Here is a 16,854-nt window from a genome sequence, read left to right on the forward strand (position 1 = left end):
CTCAACCACACTGTTGATTTTCCACAGGGAAACTTCACCATTCTTCCACTCATTCGCTCCCCTCCAACTGCTCGCAGCTTCTCTGCCCCTTCTTCTTCCTCTTCTTCTCTGCGCTTCTTTCTGTTTAGATCTTAGAGTTTGCTTGGAACATGGATCCCCTTTAGACGCAAGATGCAGCCTGATCTGAGCTTTTCCTTTCACACTCCGCTTTTGTTTTGATTACTTCCAATGCTCCTCAGTCCTTCGCTGTGGGCCGGGGGTCGACTCAGCTATATGGCCAGATGTTTGGAGCTATGCAGCCAAGTCCCGAGCTTGCATTGTGATAGGTTGAGGCGGCAGGGAGCCGGGGTTGGCCCATGGCAGCGCGCGGGGTGCACGGCAGCAGTGGTAGCAGCTTAGTGGGTTGCAGTGGGCGTTCGCGGGGTGCAACGGCAGGCAGGTGGCTGACAGCCTGTTTCTTCCCCTCAGGGATTGACAGCTCGGAGCCCATGGTGCTGGAACAGTACGTGGCTGTGGCCAACTACGAGAGGCAGGAGAACTCGGAGATCAGCCTGAAGGCCGGCGAGACGGTGGACGTGATTGAGAAGAGTGAAAGCGGTGAGTGGGTTCTACATTTGTTTCAAAGCCTTCTGATTTTTATTATGATTGAGCTTCAAAATAAACTACAAAAAAAACATGGCACACTGGACATGATTTTCAGGCTACCTGACATTTGTTTGGTTACTTCCTGTTTGTATCCCTCCCTCACACACACTCACACATGTGGCATGCTTACCCTCTATCTCCTCTGTCTTCACTTTACCCCTGGTTGTTTTCACACTTTTGTCTGTAAAAGCTCCTCGGTCCAGTCCCCCCTGCTTTCTCTCAGCCTCTCCCCTCTTCTCCTAATCTCCTGATCCCTCAGCTTGGACTTGGTACCACCTGGAGGTGCTGCAAGGCTGGCAGCAGTTAGGGGGCTAAACACAGAGGAAAGGTGTTACTGCTGAGGGCGAATCTCTTTCTTTATCAGTACACAGCAAAAAACTGAAATCTCATTATGTGATATTGTCTTATTTTCAGTAGAAAATGCCTTTTTAGACTTATTATGAGCCACATTCACCTGACCAGCCCAGAAAAATGTCTTGTTTCAAGTTATTTAAAGGCAAAAATAGCATTATTCGAGTTTTAAGCAATTTTTTCTTGTTGCATTGGCAGATTTTGTTTACTTGTTACAAGCAATTCAGACCTCATTTTCGTCTTTAAACAACTTGAAATAAGACATTTTTCTGGACTGATAAATTGAATGTGTCTCATATCAAGTGTAATGAGACATTTTTTTTTTAACTTAAGATAAGACAAAAACACTTGCTGAGACTCCAGTTTTTTGCAGTGTATGAATGTTGGATACACCCAGACCTAGACCTAGTTGTTGTCTCTTTTAAAAGTGATGGTTATACTGAATTGTTTGGCTCTGTACAGGAGTCGACTTGAATTTGACCACAGCAACATCCTGTGTGTTCATTCTGAACTCCAGCGTCAGGATTTGGCTAACACTGCAGAACAACTGTTAGTATTTGCATCAGATGTAAAACTTCACGTTTCACCTCCTGATGAGGAACTCTGTTTGGATTTCTGCTCTGACTCTCACACATGCATCCTCTGACAGGCAGCAGCTTTCACAACTGAAAGCTCGGCAGAAAAACATCATCCCATCGTCCTCTCTGCTCTTATCTCTGCTCTGATTACGTGCGGTTCACTCGTCTTGAAGTTATCTTGGCTCGCACATCTTGGGGGAGTTACGCATTCCTTTGTGCGTCAGTTTAGCGTTGTCATATTCCCACTTTGTGTGTGTGATTTATATTTACATTTGGCTCATTTCTGACTTGCTCCCTGTCAGCATGAATGAGATAATTGTTTAATGAAGTTTGAATGAGGACAGAGTTGCATGGAGTAGTTTTTTTAAAATTTATGACGTGGTTTTGGCACCAAGCTGCACTCATGGCTTCTTTAGATTGTCTTTAAGGATGTGGCTGTCTAAATGCTCACCCCTGCTCACAGCTGTATTTCTAAGTTTTGTTTAATTCTTCTGACTTTTGGGGAATTTCTGCTTTTCTTAGTCATGCAATTTTTATCACCAGAACCTCTTTGGAGTTGGAAACACGCATCGCTGAACATTCTGTGGATTCATATTGCCTCAGCACACAGTAATTCATTATGTGATGTCCGTTCTGGATATCTGGCCTGACAGCATCTGCTCACCAGACCCCTTTGAAAGCCTCGTACTGAATATCCACGCTGAGCATTGATTGAAGTTCTTACAACAACATGAGCAGCTTCAGCTGTTTGGAGCTCTGGCCCGAGAGCTGAATGTGTGTGCTGTCGTCATTTACTGGGCCAAAGAAGTGGAGCAACTGCCAGGATGATGATGATGATGATGACATCACTGGGAGTCTGAGCCAAGACAAACACATCTGAGAGCTTGTATAATATCCCACAACCCCCTTTCTGCTTTCAAGGTTTTACTGCAGCCTCCTGGTCCGCGCGTGTTTTCTTCCTTTGACGTTTTCAGCGCTGAGACTCTGTCAGCCCCAAGTTAATTAGAGCTTAGTCTCTTCAACATCCAAGTCAGTACCGTGATGTCTGTTAATCCTCTCCGAGAGAGGAACAAATCCATATTTTAACTGCTTTCTTACTTCAGACGCTCTTTTTTTTTCCCTTCACAGATTGGCTGCAGATGGTTTCATGCGTTAATATTCTTTTCCTCATTCAAACTCAGAAGTTTTCCACCAGTTTTAAGTGTCTGCAGGCTTGACCTGTCATAAACACGGGTTCAACCCTGCAGTCGGATGTTGTTGTTTTGCCTCTGTGAAAAGTTATTGCCCTTGCAAGTCTCGACCCGGGAGTGTGTCAAGATGAGCCATTGTCAAAGTCAGACCTGGAGAAGTCGAAGGCCTTCTGTTAGTCTGGGAGTTGGTGTTTATGTGTCTAAGTTTGTTGTGCATCGTATTCCCAGATGTGTATGTGTGTGTGGATTTTATGTCTATACCTCACACGAGTATCTCACACTATAAGAGCTGCTATCTATTAAAGTAAGATTTATGAAGCTTGTTAGCGGTCTGACGGGCTGGAATCGTCCCTCAGAGAGGACAGGAGGCCTTGTCTGGGCCACTGTCCTTGTTTCTCTCTCTGGTTCCTTCTCGGACATGGGAATGATGGCGTCTGGAGAGAGGAATGTCCCAGCTGGAGAAAATAAATCTGCAAATGTGACCAGCCAAATTATATGGTGGAATAACAGGAGGCAGTGATGGGAAGGAAACAAAGAGTAAAGGCCGGGAAGTTCATTTGAAGGAGCGTCACTTTTTTTCTTGATGAATCAGAAACTCATTTAAAAGTAAGAGTTTCACACCGCTGTGATGTGTCATGCCCTGTAAGTAACCCACAGAAGCATAATGGCGGTTTTTCAACAGTGACTTGCTGTTGCAGGCAGAACCTAAGGTGTGATGAGAGGAAAACAACAACAAGTGGTAGGATGTGAGCCGGTACAGTGAAATAACGCTGTGTGTATATGCATGTCTCCATGATGGTAGAACCTTGTTGCAGCGCTATTGCAGAAACCAAACGTGAGCACAGCCAAAGATCACATCAGTCAGGTCATTGCCTGAGTATTTGAGTCATGGGAGCCTTACAGAGTACTGGATTTCAGTTTATCTCTGGATCATAAATATAGCTATAAAACAGTGGGACTGTCTTCCCAGTAAATGTAAATCTATATTTTAAAGCTTTGAGGTTATAATGGGACAAATAACTAAAGCCAGAGGTTTAGCACAAAAATTAGGCAGTTTGGACATCTATGCCAAATTTTAAGGTGATTTAGCTGATAGTTTTTGTGAAATCACTTTGCACCAAATACAACAAACTCCAATAATACTCTGGTTTTACTATGCTGTGGTCTGTGCACACTGTAAACCCCAAAGTTCACATTACTCAACTGGATTAAGCTATGAAAACTTACAATGTGCTTGTAAGTTAAGTTACCCAAATATCTGTGTTTTCAGTGTTGAGTAGATTTAACTTTTGTAACTGTTTAAGTGAGAGCCAGCTGTGCTTCTAGACGTGCAGCAGTGGCACAGGTTGTCTGTGCTCCACATGACACAGACTGTTTGTCTGTGCGTCACAGCATCGACCAGCTGTCTGTGCTCCTTGTGGCATTGATCAGCTGTCTATGCTTGGTCTGGCTGTCTGCGTAAAAATAAATAGATACATCTTTTAACATTTTTAAAGTTGGCCTAAATGGCATGATAGTCCAGAAAAAAAAAAAAAAAAAAAAAAAAAAAATATATATATATATATATATATATATATATATATATATATATATATATATATATATATATATATATATATATATATATATATATATTAATGTCAACCATTAGGCGCACTCTGCAAAAGTCAATAAGTACAAGACCCCGTGCCATGGAGCACAGACCACCAGTCAGTGCCATGATGCACAGACAACCTGAAGAACAATGTTTCAATGTACAGCAGGGTCTCATATCTACTGCCTTCCCTCCTCACTCATGGTTACTAAAGTAAAAAAATCAGAGCTGATTTTTGTTGAGACGGCGTTTGTAAGCATGAGTGAGGAGGGAACACTGTGGATATGAGACCCAGCTGTACTGTAAAATGTTAGTTAATTTAGTTGTTCAGATCTTTTTCATTTTTTTGTTATCACATTTACTTAATTCATAAGGGAAATTTATTGGGGTATCACATCTTTTTTTAAGGAAACTGTTTTACAAGCATTTTTCAAGCAAACTCAACTTATTCAGGTTCACAGTGCAGCAGATACACAAGCTTCCTAATTATGCCCGATACTGGAGCTGTGTTGAATCAATTTTCAAAAAGCAGATTGAATGGGACAGGAAGTTGTGTACAGAAACCACCTAAAAACTGCTAGTGACTTTCAAAATGAAGCACACCTTGTTAAAACTGGATCAGTTTTAGCTTGACTACACCAACAAACTGATACAAAAAGCAGAGCCAGGACAGAAGTCAACAGATCTGAGGTTTTACAGCCCAACAGGATCGAGCAGAGGATCATCAATGGGGTGGGAAATCCAAAGTCTCACAAGTCCAGGTCTCTGGCTGTCCTGCAACCAGACTGAACAACCAGCTGGTGTGAACTGACTGATAAAAGAGGACACAATAAACACACAGAGGAGATTTATTATTTACTTATTTTTACAGTAATACTTGACCAAAAGGATGAGCAATGTGAAAAGTTGTAGGCCAAAGCATTAACTAAAGTATGACTTCTGTGTGGAACTAATTGACCTGAAGTGACGCGGTTTATTAATGAGGTTTGTCTTCAAGAAGACGTTGGATATAAACCTTTGAGGTGTCTTGCTTCTCTTGAAGTTTGTTGCAGTCCCCCCCCCCCCCCCCCCCCCCCCCCCCACTTCTTTGTAAAGTCAGTTTTTCAGACCACTACTCAGGGGCTTGGACAGTGGAGCAAGAAAAACAAGGAACAGCGGTAGTGGTGGGAAAGAGGCTTCATGTCACCATGAGTTTTAATCCTTAGGGTTGTAACTGAAGCATTCAAAGTTCCTGTCATGTAAGCTCATCTCTCTCTCATCTTTTTTTCATCAAGCACTTCATCAAATAAATAATCCTGTGCCCCACGTTGAGCACACATGAGCAGTCATCCTGCCTCATGTTTTTCCTGCCATCATCTAAGACAATGAAATTGTAAGCATCTAGACTCCCACTCTGCTGCCACAGTGTCAGACGGGGGTTTGGGTTGTGGGGAAAAAAAACTTTTTCCTCTGTTCCATCAGCCGAGACTAATGGATCTGCCATGAGGGCTCTGACGCTAAACTGCAAACTGCATTTTATCCTTTGGGTGCATGTACCGCACAAGCCACAACACCAGCCGGAGAAGCCATTCACCCAGATATCTTTGCCCTCTTTGTTGCCAGGTTTCAGGGGCATTTTGCTGATTTACAATGATTTGACAGATTTGTTAATTCACTTCAGTGAACACCTCACACACTGTGCAAACCCTGATTTGTTTCCAGACTACACAAAACCTTCGTCTTGGAAAATTGTGTTGGTAATGTTTTTCTAGACTTCTGTCTCAAATCGCTGCCATTTACACTGAAACATGAAAGCATCTATCACCCCACTAGCTTTACTTGTCAAACAGTGAAAAGGAGTGTGATGGAGAATCAGTGCCAGGAATCTTGTCAACATTTCCTCACCAAACCTTCCCCTGGAGATCTGGTTAAAGCTGGCTGTGCTCAGTCTAAGGCATATGAAGTCTTCACAAAGCATTTTCCTCAAAGAACTGTTTGGTCTGACAGAAGATTGCTTCTTGTGCTGATAAGGTTGTAACAGGGAAAATAAGCTCCAGTTTGCTCGGACAGGCCTAAACCGTGATACTACAAAATAATGAAAAGGATAATCCTGTAAAACATACACACTTAAGAATGGGTACCTTTCACATTTGAAACGATCGGGTACTGATGCCTGGTACCTGGCATTCGGTATCAGTATTCAATGGTACCAATTTTAGGGAACATTTTTGTGTTTATGTGGTGATAAATATCAATTTATTTAATTATGAAAATGCTTTTTTTGTCAATTTTATGTACTTATTCTTTAATATATATTAATTGTAGTGCTGTGTTCATGTCCAGCATGGAAAATCGCCTACTTTTCCACTCCCTCACAGTAACAAGGTTGCATTCAGGTACCTAAACATGGTACCCTTTGACAATTCATGAATCGGTACCCAGTACTACAGACAGAATTTGGTCGGTACCTATAAAAGTACCTATTTCAGCACCCATCACTATATTCACTATTGCTGTGCCCTGAGTTAAAGATGAGTCTTTTTGACTGAAGTACATCTCAAATTTTGAAAAAACAGTTTGGATGCAAGGTAAGATAGTGATAAAACCACAATTTTATAATTTGAAAATGACTTAAACTTTTTCTTTATTTAAAAGTACAGCAAAGATTAGAAGCTGGAAAAATGTCTTATTTGATGAAAAATACACACATATTTGCCACCAGAACTTGATGAATTAGTTAATTCTTCATTTCCCGTTTGCTGGAAACCTTAAGTCTGAGATGATTCCAGCTTTATGATATGGAGCGTTATCCTGCTGGAAGTAGCCATCAGAAGATAGGTACACTGTGCTCATAAAGGGATGGACATGGTCAGCAACAACAATAATACATTTTATTTGTAGGGGCCTTTCATGAAAGTCAATGTCACCTTACAAAGCAAAGTATAGTTTCATTCAAACAAGAACACAATTAATTACATAAAAACAACAATCTCTAGAAGTAAGTATTTGAAAGTGGAGAGACAGGTAACGTCCCAGATGGTTTGAGGGAGTGTGAAAGCTTGGGACCCCACATAAGTGAGGTGGACAGGAGGTTTAGCAAGGAGCATGGAGGAGGAAGAGTCTTGGAGGGTGTATGGCGAGGAGAATCTTGTAATTAATGTGGTATTTAAATGGCAGCCAGTGCAATTGCTGAAGAACAGGAGTTATATGATTTGCAGAGGGGGCTCTAGTGATGATCCAGGCAGCTGAGTTCTGAACCAGTTGGAGTTTATGGAAAAGCTTGAGTGGTAGACCAGAAAGAAGGGTGGTGCAGAAGTCTAAACAGGTGACCAGGGTATTGACAACAATATCAACAATACTCAGGTAGGCTGTGGACTTTAAACCATGCTCAGTTGGTAATAAGGGGTCCAAGGTGAGCCAAGAAAATATCCCCCACACCATTACACCAGCAGCAGCAGCCTGAACCGTTGATACAAGGCAGGATGGATCCATGCTTTCATGTTGTTGACGCCAAATTCTGACCTGTAGCCTGAGTTCCCTGTTCATAGCCTATAAAAAATGCCTTTTGCTATGTAAGAAAGACGGTTGTGTGCAGAAATCCTAGGAGATAAGCTGTTTGTGAGGAAACCAACAACTGTGCCACTATCAAGTCCCTTAGATCACCTTTCTCCTCCATTCTGATGCTCTTTTTGAATTTCAGCAGCCTGTCTTCACCCTGTCTACATGGCTAAATGCATTGAGTTGCTGCCATGTGATTGACTGATTAGGTGTTTGCATTATCAAGCAGTTGAACAAGTGTATCTAATTAAGTTGCCAATGTGTGTACATGCTCACTTTAGTTGCGACAGAAGCATTTAACTGTTGTGTTGCATCTTCTTAGCACTCTGTGTGTGTTTGGCAACTGAAGAAACCAGTTTCTGAGGGTTTGAAAGAGAAATGTTACTCTAGGGCTTTGTTATTGTACTTTAGTAGCATGATCAAAATGTTTGTAATGACTCTTTTTTTGCAGAGCCATACCGTTGGGATGTGTGCAGATCATGTTTGGCATTGCCCTGATGAAATATTTAAAGTGAAAGTGTGGTGGATTTTCAAAAATAATGTTTGAATTATTTTAATTTGTCAGACCACAGGATTGTTTTCCACTCCGCCTTGGTTCATCTTCAAATGGGCTCAGACGCAGAGAGGTCACCGGGGTTTCTGTGTCATGTTTGTTTTCTCTTTGAATGGTGCAGTAATAACCTGCTTCTCTGGAAGCAACAACAAACTGTACTAAGTAACTAAATGGATGTTTGCAATATGAAATGGACTCCTGGACCATGAAAACACAGTGTCAATGTGTGAAATGATGCAGCATTTCCCTTTGAAGCCTCCTCTGGTGGGAGATTTTAAAGGTTTTGCATGGGAGCTAGCTTGACATACCCTGCATTAGGCTGTCAAAGGTTTCTTATGTCTTTAATCAAGGTGCACTGAGGGCTAGCTTATGGGATGTTCTGGATCAGAGAGGGTTGTTTTGGACACAGTTCACATGGGAGACTGAGGGAAAGCATTAGCATCACCTCCAGGCTATAAAAGAGACAGCAAGCATCAATCAAGGTGGTGCGTTTGAGCACAGGGATGACACAGTATCATTCCCACAACACCCTAGCTTAGCTGTGTTAGCTTGCCTCAGCCTCGGACTGTAAACGTGTTCTGAAAAGCCTCAGTCCTTTCATTCCTGGGATTTATTCCAGACAATCTTCAGGACAGCACAGACTCAGATGAATCTCTTTTAGAGCTGACCAGGGAGCCACCTTCAGGGCTCAGCTTCAAAATAGTATGTTTCATCGAGCATTGTAAAGAGATTAGCCCACACATCCAACTGATACTGACAGCTTACAGGTTTTCAGCTCAAGGTAACACACACCCACACACACACATGAACACACACACACCATATGGAGCATTACTGCACAGTTTTAGCCTGACCCCACTGAGCAGGATGTTTAGTCAACAATGATTTCAAAAAGCCCCCGCGGCAGGCGGTCCCCTTTCACTTGTTACAGTTCTGGCTCAGTAACAAGACCCCTGCCTTTAATGAAAACTTCAGCCAGGTAACATGATCTTCAAACTGGGATGTAATGCCTCAGTCTTACTGTGTCAATAAAGACCCAAACCTTGAAATTGGCTCTGACTTTCTAGGAGGGAACAGCACGGTATGGATTAGGTGGCCCCCTAACATCCTATTTTTAACTCCTAGAAAAGCTTTGAAGTTTGGTGCTTCGCCCGACAGGGGTGGATGGCGTTCAAAATGGATTTGAATGGTGAGAGCTCTTTTGAAAGTTTTAGTTTCTTTAAACCTCTCAATCGGAAGTGATGAGGAGTACAGTTTCTCGAACAAGCTGCCTTTTCTTGGAAGACATTATCAAGGGGGCCATGGGGGCCAACATGAACCATCAATGAATTGGCAATGATTGTTTGTGTCGCAGGAGTACACACTCACCTCTTTCTAAATCATTCAGGGTTTTATTGGAACAAAGTTCCTGTTCTTCTGGAAAGATGTTTTAGCTGAATCAGGGATTATTTATTCAACAAAGCAAATACCTGTTTTCATTCTTGGTGGTCAGCACCTGAATTACTCATCAGTTAAACTAATTTATGGTTTTCATCCTCAGTATTTCTATCTTGTCTATGCCATAAAGCAGTCAGCCACCACATAAAGGCCCATTTCTCCTCCCTTTACATACAAAAATGTATCCATCATTTTCAAACGATGTTAACATCACTGCTCATAAACATGCGACCTCTGCGTTGGCATTGCTGTTAACCAGTACATCCAACAAACTGGACTGCATGACAACAACAAACTCAAAAACAAACATGGCATCTGTGGAGGAGGTATTGCTAATGTACTGCTTGCATAACAGACAAAAACGGAGGCAGCGTTGTATGAGGCGGTGGTTGGTGAGGCTGTTAAATATATCGCAAAAGTTCCGCCATTGTTATTTCTTCTCTGCGTCTCACTAAAACTGCGTACCAGGTAGTAATAGCAACACTGCCCCCAGGGTTTCCGGTGGTACTGCTCTATTTGGCGCGTACCCGTGAGTTTTCTGAAATGTGCAGAAATGTGGACAAATTGAACGCATTGTTAACCTGCAAGCAGAACCCAAGGCTGGTGGTGCTAACTCTACTAACTTAAGTCAGGTGTCGGAATTTTAATAAAACTAAGCAGAATCTTGGCTGCTTTTGGATTCTTTTCCTCCCTTTAGACTAGTCAGGCACTTGGGACCTAAATTTTGACACTTTGGGCTCTAATTTCATAGACCCTGCGCAAGCGCAGGCACACCTGCCCTGCGCTGGCCTTCGCCGCGCGGACAGGGCGTGACCAGCGCACTTTGCAAATTTCCTGCAGTGCCAAGAGAGGCGCTGTCAAGGCGCAGAGGAGCGCAGAGGAGCGCAGAGCTGCGCGTCCACGCCTCCCTCCGCGCAAATGGCAGAGAGGGAGGAGAAAAGCCGTGAGTGGGTTTAACACAGCCGAGCGCTGTTTTCACCAATCAAATGATCCTCGCCTTTAAATGCCCTGCGGCCGAGGCGCAGCCTCTGATTGGTCTGAGTTATCCCCAGCACCACGGAAACAGCGCTGGTAGCGGAGACGGTCAGAGCCGCTGTCCCTGCTGCAGAAGAATGGATAGCGGGGCACATCGGAGGACACGAAGCGCGTCACCTTGTGGGCCAGCTCCTGGGACAGATTTAATCTGTTCCTTTGTCATTAATAGGAGTACAAAATGAAGAGACAGTTACACAGCTGGCTTATCCATTCAGAATACTTTTGATCCACCTGCACTCCTGGTTTGTCATCTCCAAATAGCAGAACCTTTGGTGATATACTGTATACTCTCCCAGTGTCTCCACCTCATCCTCCTTACAATAATGTACTCCATCTTTTTAGATCACGTTAAAAATAAAGACTAAAACAGAGAAATATGGGAAATCACGGGTAAATCCTGAGTGACATACATTTATTTTGTCTCTTTGTTCTTTGTCTTTTCTCTCCCTCTTTTCTTTGAATTAAATGAAATGAGAGAACCAGATATACTCAGTATCAGATGTTAAGCTGTTTATTGTTTAATTGTAAGATGTGCATCAAACTTCCAGCTGCCGTCAGGTTAACTTTCTATTATGACAAACGGCTTTAATCTGACATCAGATGTGACGGGACAGTTAATATAGATATAAATGTATATGCTGGTTCAGACGGTTACATTAAATAGTGATTGCTGTGATTGTTTATGGCATTAAAATGTGCCTGACACTCTGGAAACCTGCCTCTGAGGCTTTGATGACATGTGCGCACATGTGCGCCTGTCACCAAATTACAGCTGGGTGGGGTGCGCTCCTCTTTGCGCCGAGGATAGACCAGGTTGGAGCTGGCGAGCTTTCAGCGCACTTTTTTTCCACAAAATTGTCACTGCGCCAACATGAATCTGCTGACACCTCCCCCTGGTGCGCCGTCAACTCCCCCTGGCGCGCGGTCACACCCATCTCTGCGCAGACGGTCTACCAAATTGTCAAATTGGCAGGGCACGGTGGCTTGCACCCCCTGTGCTGCGCTACGAAATTAGAGCCCTCTATCTTATCCCTTGTATGGTATAGTGACACAAAACACCCTGAAGAACCTGCCAAAGTCTGGTCCAGGATAAACCCATCCATGACCACATTAGATGCTCAAATCAGCTGCTGTAAATGCAGAGTTGAAAGGAGATGAAAGTGCTCATTCATACGTCTATCCTAAACTTAACGACCTGCAGACTTTTTAGCTTAACTTGACCAGGTGTTTATTTGTGTTTGAACAAATCCAGACAGTTTTACCTCAACCATGTCGCAAATTCTTACATGAGTCCAAGACACTGTGCTAAAAACGTTGCTTTGTGTTTACCTGGGGTGAGATCACCACTTCACCTTGGGTGAGTGTTTAAAATACATAATTTTTATTCATAAAACCTGAGACTTGAATTAAATGTTCAGTGAAATGTGTGGGAAAGGTGGTGTTGAGTTTTAAGGTAAGGGATATTTTGATGTTTTAGTTTGACTGGAAAAGAGGTTTTAGGCTTCTGGGGTATTTTGTCATCTCTGTATGTCCTGCACTTTGAAAAGGTGTCTTAAATGATCCAGACCCTGATGACTAAGTGTTGTTACGGTTACGTAACAAGCCCATGTGGTCCATGTGAAGGCCAACAGTGTGGCTGTTGACTGGCAACAACAATTGTTTGTTGCTAATTTTGGCGTTCACTTAAACCTCCCCCTCTGCTGACTCTGCAGATAGTCCATCAATACGTCGCAGTTAGAAGATGTTTCCTGTTCCTGGGCTTGATGCTCTCTGGGGAACCTGGTCCTAATTAGAGAGGAGCACACAGAAAAGACTGCCACCTCCAAAGCCCCTGGGTGCCCCCTTTTTAACAGACATCGTTGTCAAAACTGTCTGAAAACCGTTCTTATGATCCAACCTTGAGGAACCTAAAGAAAGGCGTGCTGTGTTGTTGTGGGACGGGGAGTTAGCGTGAAATACTACAGCTTTGAAGCTTGAGCCAAACATCTGCTGGCTTTTTTCGCTTTTGTCTTCTTCTCCCACAGCTCTCTCAATCTCTGTCCCCCCTCTGTCATTTGCTCTCTGTCTCACCTCTGACGTTTTTGTTTTTACTGCTCTTTGTTTATTCAGCATCACTTCAAGCATCCTCCACTCCTCCAAACTTCTCCCACGGGGCTGAAGCATGTGACACTCCATGATTATTTTGCTCTTGCTTCTGTTACTGTACCACTCTGTTCACTGTGACCTCGGCTTTCCCTCTGCTGGGAAAAAAGAAACAGGCAATTATTGCCTGCCAAGACATGGTGTAGCTAGAAACTCCAATTAGTTCTCAGTGCTGTAAGAAATGCCAATTACAGCCTCTCTGCTGTCTTACATATTCATATTCTCTGCAGTGTTTGTGCTTGTGTGAGTGTGTATTGGTGTGCATAAATGTGGTAGACAGCAGGTGGTCCTGTATAACCTTTCCAAATTTAAGTCATTACTTGTTCCCCATATTTTAAGTCCTCTGGACCTCTTGGGTCTGTTCTGTCAGACAAACTAGTGAGAGTGTCACTTTAAGTTTTGATCAGGAGGCTCTTATAGAGATGAGAGTTTAAACCATGACTGGTTATAAAAATGTGGTTGTATCATGCATACATGGACTGAAATCCTCTCTTGTTGTCTCACACATGAATGCTGTCAAATTTTGGAATAATGGCTCCAATTAAATACAACAGCTAAGCAACAACTTATAACACTTTACAACCTTGGAAAAAAAGAAAAGGCTGAACAATTAATCAAATTAAAATCGACATCCCAATGTAATAGAATGCAATTTTCAAATCGCAAAGGCTGCAATTAAAAAAATTGCAATTATTAAAGTTAATTAAAATGTTTTAAAGTGCATTTAAAAAGCATTGACACATGTTTCCATATATCAGTAGTAACCAGTCAATATTCTAATGTGACTGTAACAGTTAAGATGTGTTTTTCGTATCAAGTCTTGCATCAATTCATCTCATTTCATCATAACATGTAGGCCTGGCCTACAGGAAGGCATTGTTTATACCTTGACAGTATCCTTTGTTGTGTTGGTCATACTACAGAATGATTTATAGCTTGCGTCTAGTGCAGAAGATACCCCCCAATAAATAAATAGATAAATAAAATGAAAAAAAAAAGTAGACTAAATCGCAATATTGGCCTAAAAAAATGCAATTAAATAATTTACCAAAATCATTCAGCCCTACTCCCTTTTTCCTTGAAAGATGCATGGAGTGAGTCTTGTATGATGTGAAATAAGCCTCAGAGATGGTCGAGGCTAATTTAATAAAAACCTGCTGCCACGTGGAGAGCCCTGATGGAGATCAAAGAGAAGGAGAGAGAGCCCAGGAGTGGACTGCTTGTGAGTGATTATATGGGGGAATCATTAAAAAAAAAAATCTGTCTTTTTTTCCTTGATATTCTTCTTGTTTGCAAAGTATATACCTGGAATGTACCAAATTCATTAGGTTAAAACTAAAGCTCTAATGAATTCCTAAATATTTAAGTAATAAAGAAAAATTTGGTGCACTATTTTGTGAACTGTGTTATGGACAAAAGTAGTGACTACTTTTTCAACATAAATCCATATTATGCTGAATTTAGAGTTATTCAATTTTCTATGCAAGACTACACTCCCTAGAAATGTCCCTCATCATTTATATCACAGTTTAGACAAAATTAAAAAGAATTATTGCACAAAAACTACAGGTAACACGGTTGGTGGTTTTTTTTTTTCCATTTTTTGGCTCTTGTGCTAACTGCAAATCATGGCACCACTTACCTCCATCACCTCGTATTTTTGCACTTTTTTTCACAGTTTGGTCTTTATAACATCCATAGTAGGAACACTAGAAAATGTTGGTTCCACAGTTGGCGAACAATTAATGTGCCCCATGTATGGACGATCATTCTGATGAAATATTGATGAGGAGTTAAAACAGGCCAAAATTTCCTCAAGGTTCCCACCAAAAAAGGATGTGATCTCAGCTGATTTGGGTCATGTGATTTTGGAGCAAACCATTGCTAATTTAAAGGGTTTTTTTTAAGTAACAAAAAGTTAATGCAGATTTCTTGCTTGCACACACCTGGGAGACAGTCCAGGTCCTTCAAGGTGTGGTTAAACCCCGCCCACCAGAGACCTGCTGGGAGACAAACACAGAGCCGGCAAAATAGTGAAAAGAAAACGGAACATCAGGCTCTGTGAATGTGGGAGGCCGTGACAGGAGATGGCCTGTGCTGATTCTATCAAGTGAGACCCAGAGTGGAGATTTCACTAGTGGATCTATATGCAACATGTTGGCTTACATTAGCCAAAAGGCTATGAGGTGTAGCAATCCCACACCTGCTTTTCTTTTTAACCATACCAGAGCTCCCGTACTCTGATCCAGAGCTTAAAAAGATCTGTTTTACAGACTCACTCACTTTCAGTTTCTGTACCACAGAAACAAGTGCATGAGTTCCACTTAAACAAGCACCTGAACATTAAATGACCCGACACCTAACAGGAAGTGAGCGCTCATACTCTCTTAACACCAGGCACTCCAGCTCAGCTTAGAGTGCAGAGGACTCACAGGGGCTCAGGGACCAAGTCTCCATCACTTTCAGGTGTTGAAAACTGTCCACTGTGGTCTGCTGTGTTTCAGGTACACCAAACACCTTTTCTTTTTTATGCCATGCACTCACTCATTTTCACAGCTGCTGCTGAGTGACCTGCCCACCCCACAGACTCTGACACTTGTTTTTACACAGCAGGTCATTGGTCGGGTTATGAGTCATGTTTCAGTGATGTAGTTTCACCTTATAAAACCATCCAGGCTGTACTGAGGCTTCAAACTGAGCTCCACAGGAAGGAAGATTTCCTGAACGTTAAATATTTTTGTTACATTATTTTAAAGTGAAGAGAAAAACAGTCACAGCTCTTTATGTCCTTGTCTGTGTACATCATAGCTCTTGGTGTGTGGCTGTATTTTGAATCAATGCAAGAAGCTTGTCATAGTAAAAAGTCTGTTCCAAGTTACTGTTTGCTTACTCAGCTGTAAAAAGTCATAACTCATAACCTAGAGACTGTCTTCTATGAATCATGTAGTCATAAATTTTGATGATGTGGACTGGTTGCAGGTGAGAGGCAGTTGCACTGAAAGAGGAGAGGTCTAACGGGGTCAAACCCAAGCATCACTTTTGGAATAAAGGACAACTTTCAGCAACACAGCTAGGTTTTTGGCCTACATCAAATCACAGTCCACCTCCATACATGTCAGCTAATGCAGCTGATGCAAATTTGGGCTGGCATATGGCCATGTGGCTACAGGCCAATTATCATCTTAAGGTTGAGTGTCCCAATGATTGCAGACTTGCAGCTGTATCTTATTTAAGACGAGCAGCCCTGAAGGGTTTTATCTTTTTGTGAGTTGGACTTCAGCCAGGATTTGCTTTTTTAGTCTGAATCACTCCTTTCTCATCCACCTGACAAATGAAAAGTGTGCAATATTTAAGATAAGATAAGATACTCCTTTATTTGTCCCACAGAGTTAAAGCAGCAAACAAGTGTAAAGTGAAAAGATTACAATAAGAATATTTCAAATATAAATAATGTAATAAAATAAATGAGAAAAAAATATGAGCATATGAAACATGACATACAAGTAAAATGTCTCCTTGGCCATCATTCCCCTGTCAGCCTCCACCTCTACAGGGTCCAGAGGGCAGCCCAGGACTGAGCTGGTCTCTGTTCAGGCCCCCTCTCTGTTGTCCTGTCCACCTGCAGAAGGTGAAATCCCTCCAATGTGCCGTTCACACCCAGTGTTAGCTCTGTTAGCCATGCCTGTCAATAGCATAATGCTCCTTTGCCCTCTGGTATTCCCTCTGTTGCGGGGTTAGCATGGCTAGCTTGTCCATCTTATTGATGATAGATCTGACATTGTCTGTAATGAT

At 42.2% G+C, this 16,854-nt stretch overlaps 1 protein-coding gene across 3 annotated transcripts in view; it reads left to right on the top strand.

Annotated features, from left to right (window-relative positions):
- The window catches only part of sh3pxd2aa (SH3 and PX domains 2Aa), a 205,289-nt gene that overhangs the window by 131,972 nt on the left and 56,463 nt on the right, over positions 1-16,854 (top strand). For all 3 annotated transcript variants that reach the window (XM_074684204.1, XM_074684189.1, XM_074684197.1), the window contains one exon: positions 469-597. In XM_074684204.1, coding sequence (XP_074540305.1) covers positions 469-597 — 129 coding nt within the window. The remainder of the gene's footprint in view (positions 1-468; positions 598-16,854) is intronic.

Source organism: Halichoeres trimaculatus, unplaced genomic scaffold, assembly GCF_033239565.1.
Source record: "Halichoeres trimaculatus isolate MK-OKI-2021-1 unplaced genomic scaffold, fHalTri1.1 fHalTri1_scaffold_2, whole genome shotgun sequence".
In the NCBI taxonomy this organism is placed as follows: domain Eukaryota; kingdom Metazoa; phylum Chordata; class Actinopteri; order Labriformes; family Labridae; genus Halichoeres; species Halichoeres trimaculatus.